Source organism: Cololabis saira, chromosome 6, assembly GCF_033807715.1.
Source record: "Cololabis saira isolate AMF1-May2022 chromosome 6, fColSai1.1, whole genome shotgun sequence".
NCBI classification, from domain to species: domain Eukaryota; kingdom Metazoa; phylum Chordata; class Actinopteri; order Beloniformes; family Belonidae; genus Cololabis; species Cololabis saira.
The window spans coordinates 43,849,848-43,871,710 of NC_084592.1; the positions used below are offsets into that span (position 1 = coordinate 43,849,848).

A 21,863-nucleotide genomic window follows, 5' to 3' on the forward strand; every position below is an offset into this window, starting at 1 on the left:
AGGTTTAAACGTTTCTCATCCTGCAGATAAAATCTATAAAGATATATAAAGATAAATCCATCCTTTGCAAACTGCACATCAGCCTGGAAAAGACGCCTCGTTCTTGACGAGGTATTTATGCACACACATGTATATGTACGTGCATATATATGTATTATATATATGACAGACTAATTAAAGTTGGATCAAAAGGTGGATAAATGTTTTTATTAGGTGCCTTTTTTTAAAAAGAAATGTAGACACATACATATATATGTATAAATGCAAGTACATAAACACAGGACTGTCTCAGAAAATTAGAATATTGTGATAAAGTTCTTTATTTTCTGTAATGCAATTACAAAAACAAAAATGTCATACATTCTGGATTCATTACATTCATTATTCATTATTATTTTAATATTGCTGATTATGGTTTACAGCTTAAGAAAACTCAAATATCCTATCTCAAAAAATTTGAATATTCTGGGAATCTTAAACTGTAAGCCATAATGAGCAATATTAAAATAATAAAAGGCTTGCAATATTTCAGTTGATTTGTAATGAATCCAGAATGTATGACATTTTTTTTTTTTTTTTTTTTTTTTAAATTGCATTACAGAAAATAAATAACTTTATCACAATATTCTAATTTCCTGAGACAGTCCTGTATGTACGTGCATATAATATATATGTATTATATCTATGACAGACTAATTAAAGATGGGTCAAAAGTTGGGACGAGTGTTGCAAATTAGCATTCGCTATAAACGCGTTGATACAGGCATAAATTAGCCATTTACAGTTAGGTCCATAAATATTTGGACACTGACACAATTTTCAGTATTCCAGCTCTGTACAACACCACAATGGATTTGAAATGAAACAATCAAGATGTGCTTCAAGTGCAGACTTTCAGCTTTAATTTGAAGGTATTTACATCCAAATCAGGTGAACGGTGTAGGAATTACAACACATTTTATATGTACCTTCCACTTTTTAAGGGACCAAAAGTAATTGGACAACTAACATAATCATACATCAAATTGTCAATTTTTAATATTTTGTTGCAAATCCTTTGCAGTCGATGACAGCCTGAAGTCTGGAACCCATAGACATCACCAGACGCTGGGTTTCGTCCCTGGTGATGCTCTGCCAGGCCTCTGCTGCAGCCGTCTTCAGTTCCTGCTTGTTCTTTGGGCATTTTCCCTTCAGTTTTGCCTTCAGCAAGTGAAATGCATGCGCAATCGGATTCAGGTCAGGTGATTGACTTGGCCATTGCAGAACATTTCACTTCTTTGCCTCTTTGGTTGCTTTCGCAGTATGCTTCGGGTCATTGTCCATCTGCATTGTGAAGCGCCGACCAATGAATTTTGAAGCATTTGGCTGAATATGAGCAGATAATATTGCCCGAAACACTTCAGAATCCATTCTGCTGCTTTTGTCAGCTGCCACATCATCAATAAATATAAGAGAAGACTTCACCAGAGGAAATACAGAGGAAATACAGATGGGTTACACAAGGTAAACCGTTGGTGAGCCTCAAAAACAGGAAAGCCAGATTAAAGTGAACAGTTCCTTCCCTTCTCCATACTCTTCTCTTTCCATCATTGTGGTACAAGTTGATCTTTGTCTCATCTGTCCATAAGATGTTGTTCCAGAACTGCATTGGCTCTTTTAGACGTTTCTTAGCTAACTTTAATCTGGCCTTCCTGTTTTTGAGGCTCACCAATGGTTTACACCTTGTGTAACCCATCTGTATTTCCTCTGTATTTCCTCTGGTGAAGTCTTCTCTTATATTTATTGATGATGTGGCAGCTGACAAAAGCAGCAGAATGGATTCTGAAGTGTTTCGGGCAATATTATCTGCTCATATTCAGCCAAATGCTTCAAAATTCATTGGTCGGCGCTTCACAATGCAGATGGACAATGACCCGAAGCATACTGCGAAAGCAACCAAAGAGGCAAAGAAGTGAAATGTTCTGCAATGGCCAAGTCAATCACCTGACCTGAATCCGATTGAGCATGCATTTCACTTGCTGAAGGCAAAACTGAAGGGAAAATGCCCAAAGAACAAGCAGGAAGTGAAGACAACTGCAGCAGAGGCCTGGCAGAGCATCACCAGGGACGAAACCCAGCGTCTGGTGATGTCTATGGGTTCCAGACTTCAGGCTGTCATCGACTGCAAAGGATTTGCAACAAAATATTAAAAATTGACAATTTGATGTATGATTATGTTAGTTGTCCAATTACTTTTGGTCCCTTAAAAAGTGGAAGGTACATATAAAATGTGTTGTAATTCCTACACCGTTCACCTGATTTGGATGTAAATACCTTCAAATTAAAGCTGAAAGTCTGCACTTGAAGCACATCTTGATTGTTTCATTTCAAATCCATTGTGGTGTTGTACAGAGCTGGAATACGGAAAATTGTGTCAGTGTCCAAATATTTATGGACCTAACTGTATGTCTGTCTATGTTTTCTGTATCTGTCCCTTCCAAAAAAACAAATTAAAAAAAGAATGAAAAAAAAAGGTGAATGAATGTTGTTGTTTTGTTCGTTTGTTTGTTTTGTGCCTCATTCAGCGCTGCTGCTGAGGCCCCACCGGTCCTTCAGTGCTCATTTATTGGAAGTCTTTGAACGTTTCCTCTCATTGGCTGGTGTATTTGTCGGTAAAGGAGCAGCAGCCGGAGAGGTTCAGATTCACCGAGACCTGGAGTCGCTCTGGGAGAGTCTGCATCAGAAACGCTCAACGGATGATACGTTTGAATCAGAAACACGTTTAATCCTCTTATTTTACTCTTGTACCTCCAGATGCTGTAATTCAATGATTACAATCATGATATTCTAAGAAATTCATCCATCTGCTGTTTTATTTAACTTCACGAGCACCTATTTACTGATTTGAACTGTTAATTTCATTGTTTTTATTGGCGTCGACTGCCGTGACCTTTGACCCTGCTTGTGTGCTTTTATTTTCAAGTGTTCCTCGTACGGTTTATTTTCTTTTACTCATCCTGCGCTCACATGCCCCAACGCTGGCACGTGCGCCTGAGGTGGAATACCTCAGAATATGTTCTACATGTTTGCACGCGACCAAGCCGCCGTGTTCAGGAACTCGATTCCTCCAAACGTGCACGTCTGCCAACGATTCTTCAGGTACGGAGGGCGTGAATGTTGATGTGTGCATCGTCAGTCGTGTATTTATACCCTCCACATACTTCAAACTTAGCTTTAGTTAAATGTTCTTTTATTTATTCTTATTTCCAAAAGTTCAAATTTGAAAAGACTCAAGCCGACTTTAACCTGACGGACGGAGCTCGTAACACGTTTCATAAAAGGCTCGTTTTTGAATGTCTGCGTGGGAATAACTGGCCGCCTCGTCTCCTGACTGGTACTGACGACCGACCCATTTATGGACCGACCCGAGTCCATTTAATTCAACCTCCAATAGGGCTGGGCGGTATGGACTAAAAAATTTATCACGAGAATTTCTGGCATTTATCCTGATAACGATGAAAATGACGATAAAAAAAATACCAATTCAACTCCACCTTTTTAACTATAAATCTATCTCGCTCTCAGATCCGCCATGTATCTTCCTTCCTTCCTTCCTTCCTTCCTTCCTTCCTTCCTTCCTTCCTTCCTTCCTTCCTTCCTTCCTTCCTTCCTTCCTTCCTTCCTTCCTTCCTCCTGCTCTCTCCTTCCTTCTTTCCCTTCCTTCCTTCCTTCCTTCCTTCCTTCCTTCCTTCCTTCCTTCCTTCCTTCCTTCCTTCCTTCCTTCCTTCCTTCCTTCTTTCCTCCTGCTCTCTCCTTCCTTCTTTCCCTTCCTTCCTTCCTTCCTTCCTTCCTTCCTTCCTTCCTTCCTTCCTTCCTTCCTTCCTCCTGCTCTCTCCTTCCTTCTTTCCCTTCCTTCCTTCCTTCCTTCCTTCCTTCCTTCCTTCCTTCCTTCCTTCCTTCTTTCCCTTCCTTCCTTCCTTCCTTCCTTCCTTCCTTCCTTCCTTCCTTCCTTCCTTCCTTCCTCCTGCTCTCTCCTTCCTTCTTTCCCTTCCTTCTTTCCCTTCCTTCCTTCCTTCCTTCCTTCCTTCCTTCCTTCCTTCCTTCTTTTCCTTCCTTCCTTCCTTCCTTCCTTCCTTCCTTCCTTCCTTCCTTCCTTCCTTCCTTCCTTCCTTCCTTCCTTCCTTCCTTCCTTCCTTCCTTCCCCTTTTCTTCAAATTCAGAATCCAATTTAAAATGTTATTACTTGCATATAAAGCCCAAAACGGCTTAGGTCCGCAGTATTTACAAGCCCTGATAGTGCCTTATGTTCCTGGCAGAGCTCTCCGTTCTCGGAGTGCAGGTTTACTCGTAGTTCCTAGAGTATCTAAATGTAGATTTGGAGGGCGGGCGTCCTGCTATCAGGCACCGTTACTATGGAACCAACTTCCAATCTGGGTTAAGGAGGCTGACACCACCTCCACCTTTAAAACTAGACTTAAAACCTTTCTGTTTAGTAAAGCCTATAGTTAGTGTTTAGTAAACCTCTAGCTGGTGTTGGTAAATCTCTAGGTAGTGTAAACTCTAGTGTGTTAGAGTCAGTAGTCATAGTTGCAGCTACAGAACAAGACTATAATAGTTAGTCTCAAATATAGCTTCGTGGTAGATATGCTGCTATAGGCTTATGCTGCAGGGGGGACCGACATGATCCGCTGGGCGGTGCCTCTCACCCTTCTTCTCCTCTCCTTTTCCATTTTTATTTATTATAAATGTTTCATAGCTATCGTTTTTGTCCATCGCTCCTGTAGTTTCTTGTGCCGGCCCCTCCCTCCCTCCCTCCCTCCCTCCCTCCCTCCCTCCCTCCCTCCCTCCCTCCCTCCCTCCCTCCCTTCCTCCCTTCCTTCCTTCCTTCCTTCCTTCCTTCCTTCCTTCCTTCCTTCCTTCCTTCCCTTATGTTGTGCGTTGATTTAACGCAGAACCATAAATCAGTTTTACACAAAAACGGACGTTTTTGTGCGTGCGTGCGTGCAAGAAAGAAAGAAAGAAAGAAAGAAAGAAATATATGAGCCAGAAAGAAATAAAGAAAGAAAGAAAGAAAGAAAGAAAGAAAGAAAGATAGATATGAGCCAGAAAGAAAGAAAGAAAGAAAGAAAGAAAGAAAGAAAGAAAGAAAGAAAGAAAGAAAGAAAGAAAGAAAGAAAGAAAGAAAGAAAGAAAGAAAGAAAGAAAGAAAGAAAGAAAGAAAGAAAGAAAGAAAGAAAGAAAGAAAGAAAGAAAGAAAGAAAGAAAGAAAACTCCGCATGTGCAATCCCCCCATTTGTCCAACCCTTGTTTTCAGTTTCCTTGGAAACGAATAGGAAATAGAGAAAAGAGTTTTCCACTCACTGTTTTAATTCCCAATTTCGATTTTCAAACACATCAATGAAATCAGATAATGGATAACGGATAACGATCCGTTTTCCGTTTTTTTATTATCAAAACAAAAAACGGGAAACGGATTATTTTAGATTATTTCTCTATTTTTATTTTGCCATTTCGAAGTCCACGGACCCGCGTCTCTCTGGCCTCCAGCTCTAAACCTGCGACCCAAGAGATGTTTCTGATCCGCCTGTGAGCCGACGCCCCGCCGAGCAGTTTCATGTTTATCCAAACAACAAAGACATAAAAATAACTATAATTATCATGACATACAGCAGCTGGCTGTCAAACATTCTTTTTTTTGTGGATTAATAACACTTTATCACCTTTTAAATAAAAAAAAACGGGGTTTTGATTATGTGACGGGGCTGCAGATGAAACGGTTGATATTATCGTCGATCAGCTGACAGCCGCGGCTCTGAAAGGTGGCCGTTTCAAAGAGCCCTCCCAATAAACGTGGGAGGGAAAAAAGAAAGAAACCAATGAGTCACTGAGGAAGAGCGGGAGATGAGGCCGATAAATAAATATCACCTGCCTGAAGGAAAAGCAAGAGGGATCAATCATATCTGATCATTAAAGGCTGCTGTCAATCAAGCGATTATCAGAACGGTTTACGTAACCGGAGCTGCGGTGAGCGTCTCTAAATTCCTTTAAATCTGCTCCATGACGGTTATTTAGCAGGATGGGGAGGTTTTTTTAAATGTTACAAAAGATTCTTATTTAACCATCGAAAAAACTGTGATTAACAAACAAAATCATTTCATTTTGGAGGATTTTGCAGCTTTAACTCGACGACAGTCTGGACTTCTTTACCATTAAGGTTTCATTAAAAATCAACCAAAAATAAAAACTGGATTATTATTATTAATAATAATAATAATAATAATAATAATAATAATAATAATAATAATAATAATAATAATAATAATAATAATAATAATAATAATAATAATAATAATAATAATAATAATAATAATAATAATAATAATAATAATAATACAACATCAACAGTGTAGGCCTGTGTTGAAAAGATCGATTTTCCGATTCTAAATCGATTCTCATATTAATTTCTAAAAATCGATGCATATATCTAAAGATCGATTTAAAAATCTTTTTTTCCCCGCATCATTACATTACAACTTTTGGTATTTTTTTTGTTTATCCCCAAAAAAGGAATGTTTTGTTGGACACGAGAATAACTAGTGCCATGTTTTTGCCTTTAAATATGTTTAAAGGTATGAAAACATTAAAGTGTTAGGTTAAAATTGCATAAATTGTCTATATTTCATTACTTTATATACTGTCTTGGGGTTACATTTGCAAAAAATGATGAAAACCAAATGCTCAAAAATGAAAAACCAAAATAGAAAATGGAACAAATAAAAACGGAATGTGGGAAAAAATAAAACTGATTTCATCCGTCTCTGTTTCCTCCCTGGATCTGTTTGATAATTCTGCCCCACGATGTTTCTGTTTCAGTTCTATCAGAATTCTGGGAGCTGATTGGTCCTTACAGCATCATTAGCTGCAATACTTGCTGTTTAATCTCAATATAATACTAGTATTAATATGTTGCATAACTACACTTACATAATTCATGCAACAGCTCAAAAAACAGTTTTAATAACACTAACCCAAATCAATATCGGAATCGAATCGAATACTAATAATCGATTCTGAATCTTAACAATCGGAATCGAATCGATTCTTGACATTTGAATCGATTCCCAGTCCTACAACAGTGAAAACAGTCGTCCAACTCAACGTCTGCGTAATTGGAAGGAAACAAGTACAAAGCATCATCATCTATATCAGGGGTCGGCAACCCGCCCTAGTGGCTCCCTGGAGCTTTTTCAAAAATGTTTGACCTTTTTTTCCTTTTTTTCTCCTTTATTCTATTTCTTCTTTTTTTCCTTTTTTCTTCTTTTTTTCTCTTTTTTTCTTCCTTTTTTCTTTCCTTTTTTTTCTCAACATTTCAACATTAATCTCAACATTTCGACTTTATCCTCGAAATTTTGACTTTTTTCTCGACATTTCGACTTTTTTCTCGAGAATTCGACTTTTTTCTCGAGATTTCGACTTTTCTCGACATTTCGACTTTTTTTTCGAGATTGTACTTCAACATTAATCTTGACATTTCGACTTTTTTCTCAACATTTTGACTTTTTTCTCGACATTTCAACTTTTTTCTCAACATTTCGCCTTTCGACATTTGCCTTCATTCTAAGGCTTATACAAGACTTTTCATTTCTTGCGGCTCCAGACATATTTGTTTTTTGTGTTTTTGGTTCAATATGGCTCTTTCAACATTTTGGGTTGCCGACCCCTGATCTATATTCTTGTTGTTACCTGCTTCATGTAGGCGTAACACATCGTCTCTGCGACGCGTTTCCCCTCGTCGTAACAGGCCCGAGGGCCGATGGGGTTCACGTGGCCCCAGTAATCCTCATTTTGGGGGTGCACCTCCGGATCTGAAACAAAACAAAGTAGATTAACTAAATAGTTTGAAGTTCTCATTCCTGCTTCCCCACAAATACAAGTCTGAACGTTTCCACAGAAGATCCAGCTGCAGGAAATTACACATGTCCAAACGATGACCAACTCGCAACACTTTCTCCTTCACGCTGGACCTGAATGATCTGGGGACCTGCGGTAATTCCTAATAATCGTAATTAATCCCAGTCGATTGCACGTCAGTAATTTCTTTTTTAATTCACCTCATTGGCTTTTCTGTCTCTTTTCTGGCGTAATTACGGCAGATGCAGCAATTAAGTGTAATAATACATCACGACTTTGTAAGGGTGTATATATATATATATATATATATATATATCCAGTGATAGACTAGCGTCCTATCCTTGGTTACCTGTTCGTTTGCGCAACAGAAACCGGAGATAAACACCGGCTCTATGGACCACAAGCTCGAAAAGGACATACTATTACTACTACATGTATATATATATATATTAGGGCTGTCAAACGATTAATTTTTTTAATCGCGATTAATCGCAGAATTTCAAAAGTTAATCGCGATTAATCGCATTTTGAATTGCATGTTTAAAATTCTGTTATTTCGCATTTCAAGGCAGTTTTAAGCCCATAATGTAAATCATTTCTTACCATTGTGTCTTAATTGGGAATCAAATGAACACAAAGAAAGAATTTCCTTTTTGACCTTTTGTATTTTCTTTCAAAAAAGTGCCATGTAGACCAACTTAAAACACTGTCTACTTCAAATACAGTTTTTCAAATTAAACAAAGTGCCATATAGACAGGGCTGCACATAATTATTTTGGTCTGGTGCTCAGAGGAGCCCCTGGATATGTGACTTGGGCCTCCAAAAACATGGTGACCCGTCTCGCCGGATCGATAAAAGAGGGATGCAGGAATAAGTTATAGGCAAAACGATATTTATTCACTTATAAAGATGAATGGCTCAATATGGTCCTTTACAAAGTTAATTTATTTCAAATATTCAACTAGAATATGGTGTAACAGTTAATTTATTTCAATAATTCAACTAGAATATGGTGTAAAAGTTAATTTATTTCAATAATTCAACTAGAATATGGTGTAAAAGTTAATCTATTTCAATAATTCAACTAGAATATGGTGTAAAAGTTAATCTATTTCAATAATTCAACTTAAAAGGTGAAACTTAATATATTACCTAGTCTTATTACATTCAAAGCAAGATATGTTGAACCTTTATTTGTTATAATTTTGATGATGGAATTGTTTATTGATTTCATAAAATATTCTCTAATTTATTTTTTATTTGGGGTTTTCATAAACTTTGAGCCATAATCAGAGCAGCGTCTTGCAGGTAACTGCTGCACGCAGTGACGGACACTGGCTGATTTATGGTTCCGCGTTGCACCAACGCAGAGCTTACGGGGTAGGATACGCGGGAGCGCGAACGTACGGTGCGCGTCGCCGCGTAACATCATGCAGCCACTTCTCGGCGAACACACGTTTTCTGTTTCTATCCACGGGTAGTGGTTCAGTTTGGCGTCTCTTTGTAGTTGGTGGTGGTGGAAGTTTACTTTAGGAAACAGAAAACGTGGCGCTACCATGGATGTATTATAAAACGGGCGCTACAGAGGAGTCTTCTTCTTCTTGAGGTTTATTGGCGGTTGGCATCCAGTTTTTTCCGGTGCATTACCGCCCTCTTCTGGATCATTACAGAAGAGTCGACTACGGGTGAGTAGAAGGGACAAAAAGGTTTGCGATTAAAATGCGATTAAAAAAAAATAACGCATTATGGATTGCATTAATCTAATCGCGATTAACGCGTTAACGCTGACAGCCCTAATATATATATATATATATATATATATATATATATATGTAAAAAAAAAAATCAGGGGGGATGGTGGATTTTATCATATGGGGACAGATAATTTGTGCTGATTACAAATAATATAATATATTACAAATAATAGCAGTGACCAAAACACCTGCAGAAATACTGCAGGAATGACATAGCAGCAGTTAAATGCAGCCTTCTGTAAGCTTTAAATATCCACTGGGCTTACATCAAATACATCAAAACACAACAATAAAAAACACTTTTCTGAACTTATCAATATGACTCTGTCCTTCACAGGATAAGTAATATGGATCACTGCAAAAACTCAAAATCTTAACAGGAATATTTGTCTTATTTCTAGTTAAAATGTCTCATTTTAGTAAAATAATCTCAATACACTTAAAACAAGACTCATCACTGGAAAAAACAACAATTTCCACCTGTTTCAAGTAGATTTTTACTTGAAATAAGTAGAAAAATCTGCCAGTGGAAACGTGGATTTTTTTGCTTGTAATGAGAAGATAAATCTTGTCCCACTGGCAGATTTTCCTACTTATTTCAAGTGAAAATTTACTTGAAACAGCTGAAAATTGTTAAATAAGTTATTTTTCTGGTGATGACTCTAAATGTTGAAATAGCAGTAAAACCACATTCATTGATGAAATGACATAAGGGATGGAAAGGAGGGATGGCAGGTTTACAGGGGGGAGGATTTGGACCGTTTTTATTTCTTCTTTCTCATTTTTTATTTATATATATATATATATATATATATATATATTTATATATATATATACATATATGGAAACACGTGTATGAACAGAGACAAGTACATGTGTACATGTTTGCTTTAATGTGTGTAGAAAAATCTTTGAGTAAGAATGTTGGTAATGAATAAGATTGTACGAGGTATATAAATACACATCATAAATAATGTTTGCATTTATGTATAGATACAGGGACTCAGGGTAAATAACTCAGGTATACACAATTTATATTTATAACATTCTTTCATGTTTTTTTCTTTTCCTTCATATTTAGTAACGAGGGTTCAACTGAAAAAAATCGAGTTCAGAAGTTCTTTACTTCTTCTTCCTCCTTTATCAAGCATGACACATTTGCTTTTATATTTATTAATTCTCGTCTACTTTGTTTACGATGCTGCATTTATTATTTAGTGATTATTATTTTTATTTTTCATGTTATTAGGGCCCGAGCACTGAAAGTGCGAGGACCCTATTGTATCTGTGATGTTTATTATTATTATTATTATTATTATTATTCTCGCCGTAAATGAATTGCCTTTTTGGAGGCCTTAAAATGCTCGAAAACTCACCAAATTTTGCACACGCTTCCAGAGTCGCGTAAAATTACGTATTTTATGGGCGACAGGCATGGGTCCACAAGAATGGGCTCTATAGCGCCACCTATTTTATGTTTTTTGACGAGCCCCACAATATGGTTTGACTTACAGCAATGACCTTTATGTGTCTATTGTATCAGACAAAGCTCTACAAAAAAGTCTCTTGGACCCATGCTCTAAGTTACACAGGAAGTCCGGCATTTTGAACAGAAAATGTAATTTTTCATGAATTCTGATCATTTCTAGGCCTCGTACTTTAACGAACTCCTCCTAGAGATTTTATCGAATTGGCTCACAACTTGGTTTGTACAATCTAGACACATGGCCGACGCTAAATTGCGAAGCTTTTAAGTTTCTGCCAGAGGGCGTGACCGTAGTGATCCGGCGAAGTTTGAGGTCATTTTTAAGCTTCGCCATCAAACATCAATTGGCTGTAATTCAGCAATACATGATTTGATGTGGTCGAAAACGTATGTGCATGATTGTAGTTTGAGCCTGAACCCATCTATGGTGGAATATTCAGGATCGGTTGTAGCGCCACCTGTTGGCACCAGGAATTGTCATGTCTTCTAGCTTGCATCTGTGCTCCAAACGAGATCAGTTTCTTGATCTCAAAGTTGGTGAGATAATAGGTAAGGCATTGACGATGACTGACAGAGAAAACTGTAAGTTTGTGTCAAAGGGCGTCGCTGTCAGAGGTTGTCAAATTTCGGGGTCTCGCCATGAACATAAAAGTTGTTGTAACTTAAACATAATTGGTCAGAATGAACCCAAATTCAATACATTTAATCGGGCTTGCATTCTGAACAAGTGGATATGACAATCTTGGATGAACTCCATAGCGCCACCTTTTGGTCAGGTATACATTTTTCATCAAATTATGTGCTTTAGTTCCTGTTTGGTTTATCCAATCTTAATGCGATTGACACATTTGATTGGCAGTAGGTTCCTTGTTGACTGTGTCGCGTATCGTGGTTATTTCTTGAAAGGAATTGGCATTTTTATGTCACTCTGTATTTCTGGAAAAATATTAATTAAAAATCAAAGATTTTGTGTAAGGAAAATCAAATGACAGTTTCAGATAGCTTACAACAGGACTAAAAAATCATACACTGGAACATATTATGTTCGGAGAACTTTGTCACTCTAAAAATTAAAAACATGAACTAATAACGTAAAAAGCTATGTCTTTGTCAATAAATGTCATAGACATATGGGACTTCATAAGTATATTGTTTACTGTATTTTGAAAATGTCCTGTGATTTTGATAAACCTAATCATTAGACGTGATTTTAAATGAATATTTATGTGTGATCAGACTGTGTCTCAGTCAGATCCAGCAGTGCTGCTGCAGCTGAGAAGACTGCTGCAGCAGCACTGGGAGGGGAGGGGAGGGGTTGAGCTCCCGCGGGGGGACGGTGGGGGGATGAGTGCAGTTTGAAATGCGCGCGCAGCTCCCCGGGGGAGGGGGGGTGGGGCGCGGCCGCCATCTTGGACCGGGCGCCGATCGATGCGGCCGCCATCTTGGACAGGGCATTATTTGCGTCTTAGTGCATCATTTCTACTGAGCAAGGTTTCTCCCGGACTACAATCATTCATAACTCTCAGACTCTTTACCCGATTTCCACACAGTTTGGTTTGTACAAATGGCAGAGATGTAGTTATGATACAGGATTCTGTCACACATTAAAAATACGTAAATGTATTCTGAAGGACTTTGTATTATGCTGTTTTACAAAGACATAGGCTATGGTTTTTGTAAAATTGTATAAAGGAAGAATTATGATTGTTCATTTGAATGTATTGTAAGAGGAGAGGGGTGTGTTGTTGTATTTATTCATTTATTTGGGAGTGAGAGTGACCTTATGCAAATATCTTAGATTAATTCCAATATCTGTTCAAGAAACCACTTGCTCAGAAGTTGTCTGTTGTTTTGAAACACTGTTGACATCCCACTTGCCTTGGTTGTCGCTGTCTTGCCTGTCTCACTCACTGTTTTTTTTTTTGTTTGAGTCATTTTTCTTTCTTTTCTATTATTATCATAGCCTTTAATTCCTGTATATAATCGAATTGAATCAATGTATTTTACAATTAGCTGTGATGTACAATAATTGTCATTAAAACCGATAATATTCCTATTTGTTTTAATTGAAATGAGAGAAAAACATTTAATTTTATTAAAATAGAAAAATAATATTTATAGCTTATAGGCTATAAAAATAATGTTCATTAAAGCAGTATATAAATACCATGTTATACCTATCTGTTTCTGGTTATTTTCATATAAAAGTACGTTTTTCAATGTTTATAATTATTCACAAGTATGCAGTGTTATAACTACATCTCTGACGTTCATAACAAACTAAACTGTTAGAAAATCTTTAAAGGGGCACCTATTATGAAAAACACGTGTTTTCTTGTTTTAACATATTTAAAGTGGTCTCCCCTCAGCCTGCCAACACAGAAAAGATGAAATCCCTATGAAAATCTGAAAGATCTGCTCGCCCCCACCCTTACAGAGTCCCCCAGTGTCACGTGGTTTCTGTGAGCCGTTAAGATTGGTGCATTTTCTTTATGTCACCAAAATGCACACCACCCCTCGGTCTCCTCCGGTCTCCTCCGCTGCTGAAACCACGCCCACCACCAGCTCTGCCGCTCGAGCTGCAGCCATTATTACAAGCAGGGGCTGTTTCCACAGCGAGGGAGAGTTAAAATGAGGTTTTGCCTCGACAAGGCGGTGCCGAGAGGGAGAGAGAAAAAAAAGGCGCTGGAGGAAGACACGGCCAAATCATGTCAAAAATTGGTTGATTTATTCAGCCCCCTCCACAGCAAAGATGCGTCCGCACGTAAGTAGCAGTTCACTTTCAGGCTACACAGTGTAAATATGCAGCCTATAAACCCTGGCCGTTAAATAAAAATAAGGATTGAGATTTTTAAATTATTGATTTATAAGACACTTTATTATAATCAGTACTCGAGTTGAGGGGGGATGAGGGGGATTTCCCCCCTGAAATAAAAACGGTCCAAATCATCCCCCCTGTAAAACTGCCATCCCCCCTTTCCATCCCTTATGTCATTTCATCAATGAATGTGGTTTTACTGCTATTTCAACATTTAGAGTCATCACCAGAAAAATAACACCAGAAAAATAACTTATTTGACAATTTTCACCTGTTTCAAGTAAATGTTCACTTGAAATAAGTAGAAAAATCTGCGAATGGGACAAGATTTATCTTCTCATTACAAGCAAAACAATCTTGTTCCACATGCAGATTTTTCTACTTATTACAAGTGAAAATCTACTTGAAACAGGTGAAAATTGTTGTTTTTTCCAGTGATGAGTCTTGTTTTAAGTGTAATGAGATTTTTTTACTAAAATGAGACATTTTAACTAGAAATAAGACAAATATTCTTGTTAAGATTGTGAGTTTTTGCAGTGATCCATTTTACTTATCCTGTGAAGGACAGAGTCATATTGATAAGTTCAGAAAAGTGTTTTTTATTGTTGTGTTTTGATGTATTTGATGTAAGCCCAGTGGATATTTAAAGCTTACAGAAGGCTGCATTTAACTGCTGCTATGTCATTCCTGCAGTATTTCTGCAGCTGTTTTGGTCACTGCTATTATTTGTAATATATTATATTATTTGTAATCAGCACAATTATCTGTCCCCATATGATCAAATCCACCATCCCCCCTGATTTTTTTTTTTTACAACTCGAGTACTGATTTTAATTATTTACTGATTTTGAAATTATTTATTTGGGCAACAAATGGGATAGCCTATAATCATTCAATTAGTATGTATATGAATACAAGGCCAAATCAAGTGAGACAAAGGCTACACTATCTTCCTGTATGAACTATACGTGTATGAAAAAACACTGTAAGCATATTGGCTGTTCAAAGGTGGTGATGGTGATGACACCAGTCCTGCTGTTGCTTCAGGTATTAACGTTTTACTACCTCCTCTCGAAACACTGAGCCAGGCCTGGTGAAAAATTTGATATTTAATGGTTTGCATTAATGGGCGGGACCTAATGGCTCAACAGCGCCCCCTAGAAAACTTTGTGCCTCAAGCCCCACAATACGGTTTGACGTACATGCACCAAAATCGGTACACACCTGTATCATGTCACAACTTAAAGAAAAGTCTCTTGGCGCCATGGCCGAAACCGAACAGGAAGTCGGCCATTTTGAACATTTTGAATTAATCATGTAATTTTGGCGCAATTTATGCAATTTCTTCGGTCATTAATACGGCCCAAACGTAACGTGCACCCAGGTGTGTTATACATCAAAACGTGCGTCTCCATCCTCCGACACCACGCATTACTTTTCTCTTTCAAAAGTGTTACCGTGGCGATGCTAGACGGCAAAAAGCGCGCCCACCCTTCATCTGATTGGTCCATACAGATAAAACTTTGTGCCTCAAGCCCCACAATACGGTTTGACGTACATGAACAAAAATCGGTACACACCTGTATCATGTCGCAACTTAAAGAAAAGCCAGGCCTGTCGATACATTTGATATTTCATGGTTTGCATTAATGGGCGTGGCCTAACGGCTCAACAGCGCCCACTAGAATACTTTTCTTTGCCATAACTTTTGAAAGGTTTGACATAAAGAGTCGTGGGTGGTGTCATGGGACTCTGTAATGAGTCCTTGAGCTTCTTTGGCCTTAATTAGCCCCGCCCCTTCTTCTGATTGGTTGTCCCTTTTTTCTGCTATAACTTTTGAATGGTTTGACATAGGAAGTCGTGGGTGGTGTCATGTCTGATATGCTTATGGGGGGCGGTGGCCGTGAGTGCGAGGGCCCGTTCATCGCTGCTTGCAGCTTTAATTGATTTATTGTTCTGCTGTTTTAATTATTTATTTTTTGTGTGCTTTTGTTTGAAATAAAAGATATCAATCAATCACTTTAGCCCACAGCCAGCCCACGTAGCGTAACGATCAGATATTTTTGGGACATAAAACGTAAGACAAGTTTATTTGTAAAGCATGTTTCATGAACAGGACGGTTAAAGGGCTTTAGGTAAAAAGGTTTTAAAGAGTAGAAGAGACTTTTGAAACAAGCAGTCAGACCGAAGACAGCGCCAACCATTGAAGTTTACCGTTACTACGGCAACCTGAACACGCAGGCCGAAATGTCACATTTAGTCACTACGATCTAACTCTGGAGCGTCTGATCAGACACTGAATACAGATGTCTAAGCTCGTCTGAGCTAAATGAGCACTAACACGTGAGATATTCAGAGTGATGAAGACCTGATAGTGCCTTATGTTCCTGGCAGAGCTCTCCGCTCTCATAGTGCAGGTTTACTCGTAGTTCCTAGAGTATCTAAATGTAGATTTAGAGGGCGGGCGTTCTGCTATCAGGCACCATTACTATGGAACCAACTTCCAATCTGGGTTAGGAGGCTGACACCACCTCCACCTTTAAAACTAAACTTAAAACCTTTCTGTTTAGTAAAGCCTATAGTTAGTGTTTAGTAAACCTCTAGCTGGTGTTGGTAAATCTCTAGGTAGTGTAAACTCTAGTGTTTTAGAGTCAGTAGTCATAGCTGCAGCTATAGAACAAGACTATAATAGTTAGTCTCAAATATAGCTTGGTGGTAGATATGCTGCTATAGGCTTATGCTGCAGGGGGGACCGACATGATCCACTGGGCGGTGCCTCTCACCCTTCTTCTCCTCTCCTTTTCCCTTCCTCTCTTCTCCATTCCATTTTTATTCATTATAAATATCTCATAGCTATCATTTTTGTCCATCGTTCCTGTAGTTTCTTGTGCTGGCCCCCTTTTTTCTCTTTTGTGCATGTTTGCAGGCCGGAGCCTCGGGAGCTGCGTTCTGGCCTGCGGTCCCGCCCCTCCCCCCATCCCCTCTGATCATCCCGTTGCTGCTTCCACCTGCCTGCTGTGCTGCTGACGTCCCCGACTCCCCCACTCTGGCCTTCGGCAGGAGGGTCCCCCCTTATGAGCCTGGTCCTGCTCAAGGTTTCTTCCCTCCTAAAGGGGAGTTTTTACCTGCCATTGTTTATGTAATAATTGCTCGGGGGTTTATGTTTATGTTCATGTTCTGGATCTCTGTAAAGCATCTAGAGACAACATCTGTTGTATTAGACGCTATATAAATAAAATTGAATTGAATTGAATTAAATGAGCACTAACACGTGAGACATTTCAGCAGCTGAAAGATCCGCCGACTCTCGCTACCGACTGCTAAAGTCTCCGACTTTTAACTTTTTCACCAGTAGTCAAACCACACGTCTAATTTCTCCAAACACGGTTGGTAATTAGGTCACGTGGGGTGAAGAGAGAAGCTGACAGCAGACAGGAAGCACAGGTCACGCAGCAGCTTCTCGCCTTCTGGTGGCAGATCCTCGGATCTGTGAAAGAGCCTCAAACTGCACCTGAAAGGTTTCTCATCAACAGTCTTTCATTTATGATGATTTAGGTCTGAATGATTGGGATTTCAACATTTCTGTTGTTCACGTCTGAAAATATCTCTAATGATTTAAATGCCAGCTACATAACATCCGCACCAAACAACAGGGTTTCCAGCAGGACGGGCAATTTAAATCGTGTAAAGATGATATATATGGAGCTACAACTGTCTCAATATTCACAAATGTACATGAGTGTAAATAGACTAAAACTTTATTTAACTCTTGTGCTGTCTTCGGGTCAAAGAAGGAGGGAGGAAAGAAGGGAAGAAGGGAGGAAGGAAGGAAGGAAGGAAGGAAGGAAGGAAGGAAGGAAGGAAGGAAGGGTGAAAAGAAGGAAGGAAGGAAGGAAGGAGGGAAGGAAGGAAGGAAGGAAGGAAGGAAGGAAGGAAGGAAGGAAGGAAGGAAGGAAGGAAGGAAGGAAGGAAGGAAGGAAGGAAGGAAGGAAGGAAGGAAGGGTGAAAAGAAGGGAGGAAAGAAGGGAGAAAAGAAGGGAGGAAGGAAGGAAGGAAGGAAGGAAGGAAAGAAGGATGGAAGGAAGGGAGAAAAGAAGGGAGGAAAGAAGGATGGAAGGAAGGGTGAAAAGAAGGGAGGAAAGAAGGAATGAAGGAAGGAAGGGAGAAAAGAAGGGAGAAAAGAAGGAAGGAAGGAAGGGAGAAAAGAAGGGAGGAAAGAAGGAAGGAAGGAAGGAAGGAAGGAAGGAAGGAAGGAAGGAAGGGAGAAAAGAAGGGAGGAAAGAAGGATGGAAGGAAGGGTGAAAAGAAGGAAGGAAGGATGGAAGGAAGGAAGAAAATAAGGGAGGAAAGAAGGAATGAAGGAAGGAAGGGAGGAAAGAAGGAAGGAAGGAAGAAAAAAAAGAAGGCAGGAAGGAAGGAAGGAAGGAAGGGAGGAAAGAAGGAAGGAAGGGAGAAAAGAAGGGAGGAAAGAAGGAAGGAAGGAAGGAAGGGTGAAAAGAAGGGAGGAAAGAAGGAAGGAAAGAAGGAAGGAAGGAAGGAAGGAAGGAAGGAAAGAGGAAAGGAAGAAGGAAGGAGAGAGCAGGAGGAAAGAAGGAGAATTAGGTCATTTTTGACCCGAAGACAGTACAAGGGTTAAATTCTGCAAGTGAGTTTTCATTAACAATTAATCTTCTGGGAAAACTATCATACTGGGAGACCAAACAATAATAAAAAAAGAAAACGGCTAAACCATAGCCAGTTAGTGAAGGAACCTCCCATGAGTCCCTGGAACATCAGCATGGACACCCGCGACCACAATAATATGTGGATTGTACGTTAGTTCCACAATTAAAGCGATTGAGATTAATAACTAAACAAGGGGATTAAGTATCCAAACAAATTAAATTAGATGTTTGACTTTTCGCTCCGCTGTCCTTGCTGGAAGCCATGTTGAATTGACTAAAATACACATGAATATAGTGCGGTTTGAATGGCTTAATGTGATTCTGAGTAAATCGTACCCCATGTGGGGTGCGTTCTTATGATCTGTTGAAACAAAGAAGACATCTGATTGGTTGTAGATCATTCTGTTTGAAAGAAGATATTTGTGGACTGAGGCTGAAGTCAGGGGAGTCTCAAAATTCACTCACAACCGCAGCAAGGTCCACAGACCATAAACCATTTGTAAATCAGGTTATATCCAGTACTGGAGTTGAGGGAGGATGGCATCTGAAATAAAAACGGTCCAAATCATCCCCCCTGTAAAACTGCCATCCCCCCTTTCCATCCCTTATGTCATTTCATCAATGAATGTGGTTTTACTGCTATTTCAACATTTAGAGTCATCACCAGAAAAATAACACCAGAAAAATAACTTATTTGACAATTTTCACCTGTTTCAAGTAAATTTTCACTTGAAATAAGTAGGAAAATCTGCCAGTGGGACAAGATTTATCTTCTTATTACAAGCAAAAAAAATCCACGTTTCCACTGGCAGATTTTTCTACTTATTTCAAGTGAAAATCTACTTGAAACAGGTGGAAATTGTTGTTTTTTCCAGTGATGAGTCTTGTTTTAAGTGTAATAGAATAGAATAGAATAGAAGACTTTATTGATCTCCCAGAGGAGAAATTCAGTCGTGCAGCAGCCAAAACACACACACGCTTTATACAAAAAATTTCAAATAGAAATAACCAATAAATAGTTAAATAATGAAAAAGAGCAATATAAAAAGTAGAAAAAGAGTATGTACAAGAGAGAAAAAAATAGTAAACACCAAAAAAATGGATAATATTTACAAAATATTTACAAATATTTTCAAAAATACATGAGGTATTTAGTGGTTATTGCACTTACAAAGAGACAGGTTTATTGCACACGGGTAATTAGATTTTTTTTTACTAAAATGAGACATTTTAACTAGAAATTAGGGCTGAACGATATACCGTTATCGTATCTATATCGAGATATGAACATTCAAGACATTAATAACGGAAAAGCAACGATATAAACGATATATTTCCGCTCGCCCTGCTTGTACAGCGCGAGCAGTCTCCATAAACTTTACTTTTAAGATTGCCCTTGAACGCACCACTACGGCTAGCCAACCACAAAGCTTATTTCATGCTTGCTGTTGATCGACAGCTGAAGCCAACCAATGACAAAGATAGGAGGGTGGGAGGGAGGGAGACGTGAGGCGCACACAGCCACACACACAGGAGAGCGGAGAAGAGCGGAGAAATCCAAACGGAAGAAAAGAGACATGAGTGCGGAGGATAATGCGGCCGGTGGCAGTGCTGAATCTAATTTTGTGCCAAAACATAAATCATCCTCCATTATTTGGAGGTATATTGGATTTAGAAAGGATGATGTCGACCAGAGCGAGGTGTTGTGCAAGTCGTGCTTGGTGAAAATTGCGACGTGTATTTCGCAGCCATCTGTTTTTTTTTTTTTGAAATTACAAAATAAAAATAGAGAAATAAACCAAAATAATCCGTTCCCCATCTTTTGTTTTGATAATAAAAAATTCATTGATGTGTTTGAAAATCGAAATTGGGAATTAAAACAGCGAGTGGAAAACTCTTTTCTCCATTTCCTATTCGTTGGAGGATACTGAAAAACAAGGATTGGACAAATGGGGGGATTCCACATGCGCAGTAATAAATTAAGAAAGTTGTTTCTGGTTCTTTTGTTGATCAGATTGAAAGTTAACATTTTTAGATATGTAATTGTTGAAACAGAAAATAAATCAAATATGAAACCTGGGAGTGAAACATGAGTTTAATCTGTAATCTGTCTTCACTCCGTCATGAAACTGCAGTGATGTTGTTACAGTCCGTTCAGCTGCAGCGTCCAATCAACAATCAATAACATGTACTGAACTCTAACTCTAACTGCATTGGTTATTTATCGTTAAAGCGGAGCTACAGTAAAATATTTTGATTATTATTTATTATTGAGTGACTTTATGTTAATGTTGATGACTGGCAGTGAGTTCTAATCAATAAAACTGCACTCTTTTGATTTCTGATGTTTTTATTTTTCTGAAAAATGCTTGGTTTTCACCGAACCAAGTCATATCGTATCGTATCGATATCGAGATATCTGGCATGAATATCGAGATATGAAATTTTGTCCATATCGTTCAGCCCTACTAGAAATAAGACAAATTTAAGATTTTGATTTTGAGTTTTTGCAGTGATCCATGTTACTTATCCTGTGAAGGACAGAGTCATATTGATAAGTTCAGAAAAGTGTTTTTTATTGTTGTGTTTTGATGTATTTGATGTAAGCCCAGTGGATATTTAAAGCTTACAGAAGGCTGCATTTAACTGCTGCTATGTCATTCCTGCAGTATTTCTGCAGCTGTTTTGGTCACTGCTATTATTTGTAATATATTATATTATTTATAATCAGCACAAATTATCTTTCCCTATATGATAAAATCCAGCATCCCCCCTGATTCTTTTTTACAATTCGAGTACTGGTTATATCTGTGTATCTTGTCCTATGGACGTGTGAAACGTCCTGTGCATTTGTGAATACTGAGACTGTTCTGGCTCCATAGATATAAATCCGCTTATGTTTTATTCTGACCACAAGGAGGTATTACATAGATTCTGTGTTGGATTTGCATTAAAACCTCTAACAACTAGAGGTCTGTGATGAGGTCTGAATACCGATATAAACTTTATCCCTGAAATCAGGATCTAAGTGTTTCTTACCTCCATAAACCTCTGAAGTGGAAGCCAGGAGAAGTCGTGCTCCCACGCGTTTGGCGAGTCCTACCAAACGAAAAAACACGGTGAAAAGATGTTCCTTCACGACACACAAAAGGAGCTTAAAGAGCTTTGTTCTGGGTGAATATCCAACGTAAACAGAAACGGGAAAGAAGAAGAAACATGACGGCAACGGGAGATTTTATTTTATGATTTT

The 21,863-nt window shown here is 38.5% G+C and overlaps 1 protein-coding gene across 1 annotated transcript in view; it reads right to left on the bottom strand.

Annotated features, from left to right (window-relative positions):
- uxs1 (UDP-glucuronate decarboxylase 1) overlaps nucleotides 1-21,863 on the bottom strand; it is an 85,445-nt gene that overhangs the window by 21,558 nt on the left and 42,024 nt on the right. Inside the window, exons 8-9 of the mRNA XM_061724170.1 lie at nucleotides 21,653-21,712; nucleotides 7,723-7,844 (exon numbers count right to left, since the gene is read on the bottom strand). Coding sequence (XP_061580154.1) covers nucleotides 7,723-7,844; nucleotides 21,653-21,712 — 182 coding nt within the window. The remainder of the gene's footprint in view (nucleotides 1-7,722; nucleotides 7,845-21,652; nucleotides 21,713-21,863) is intronic.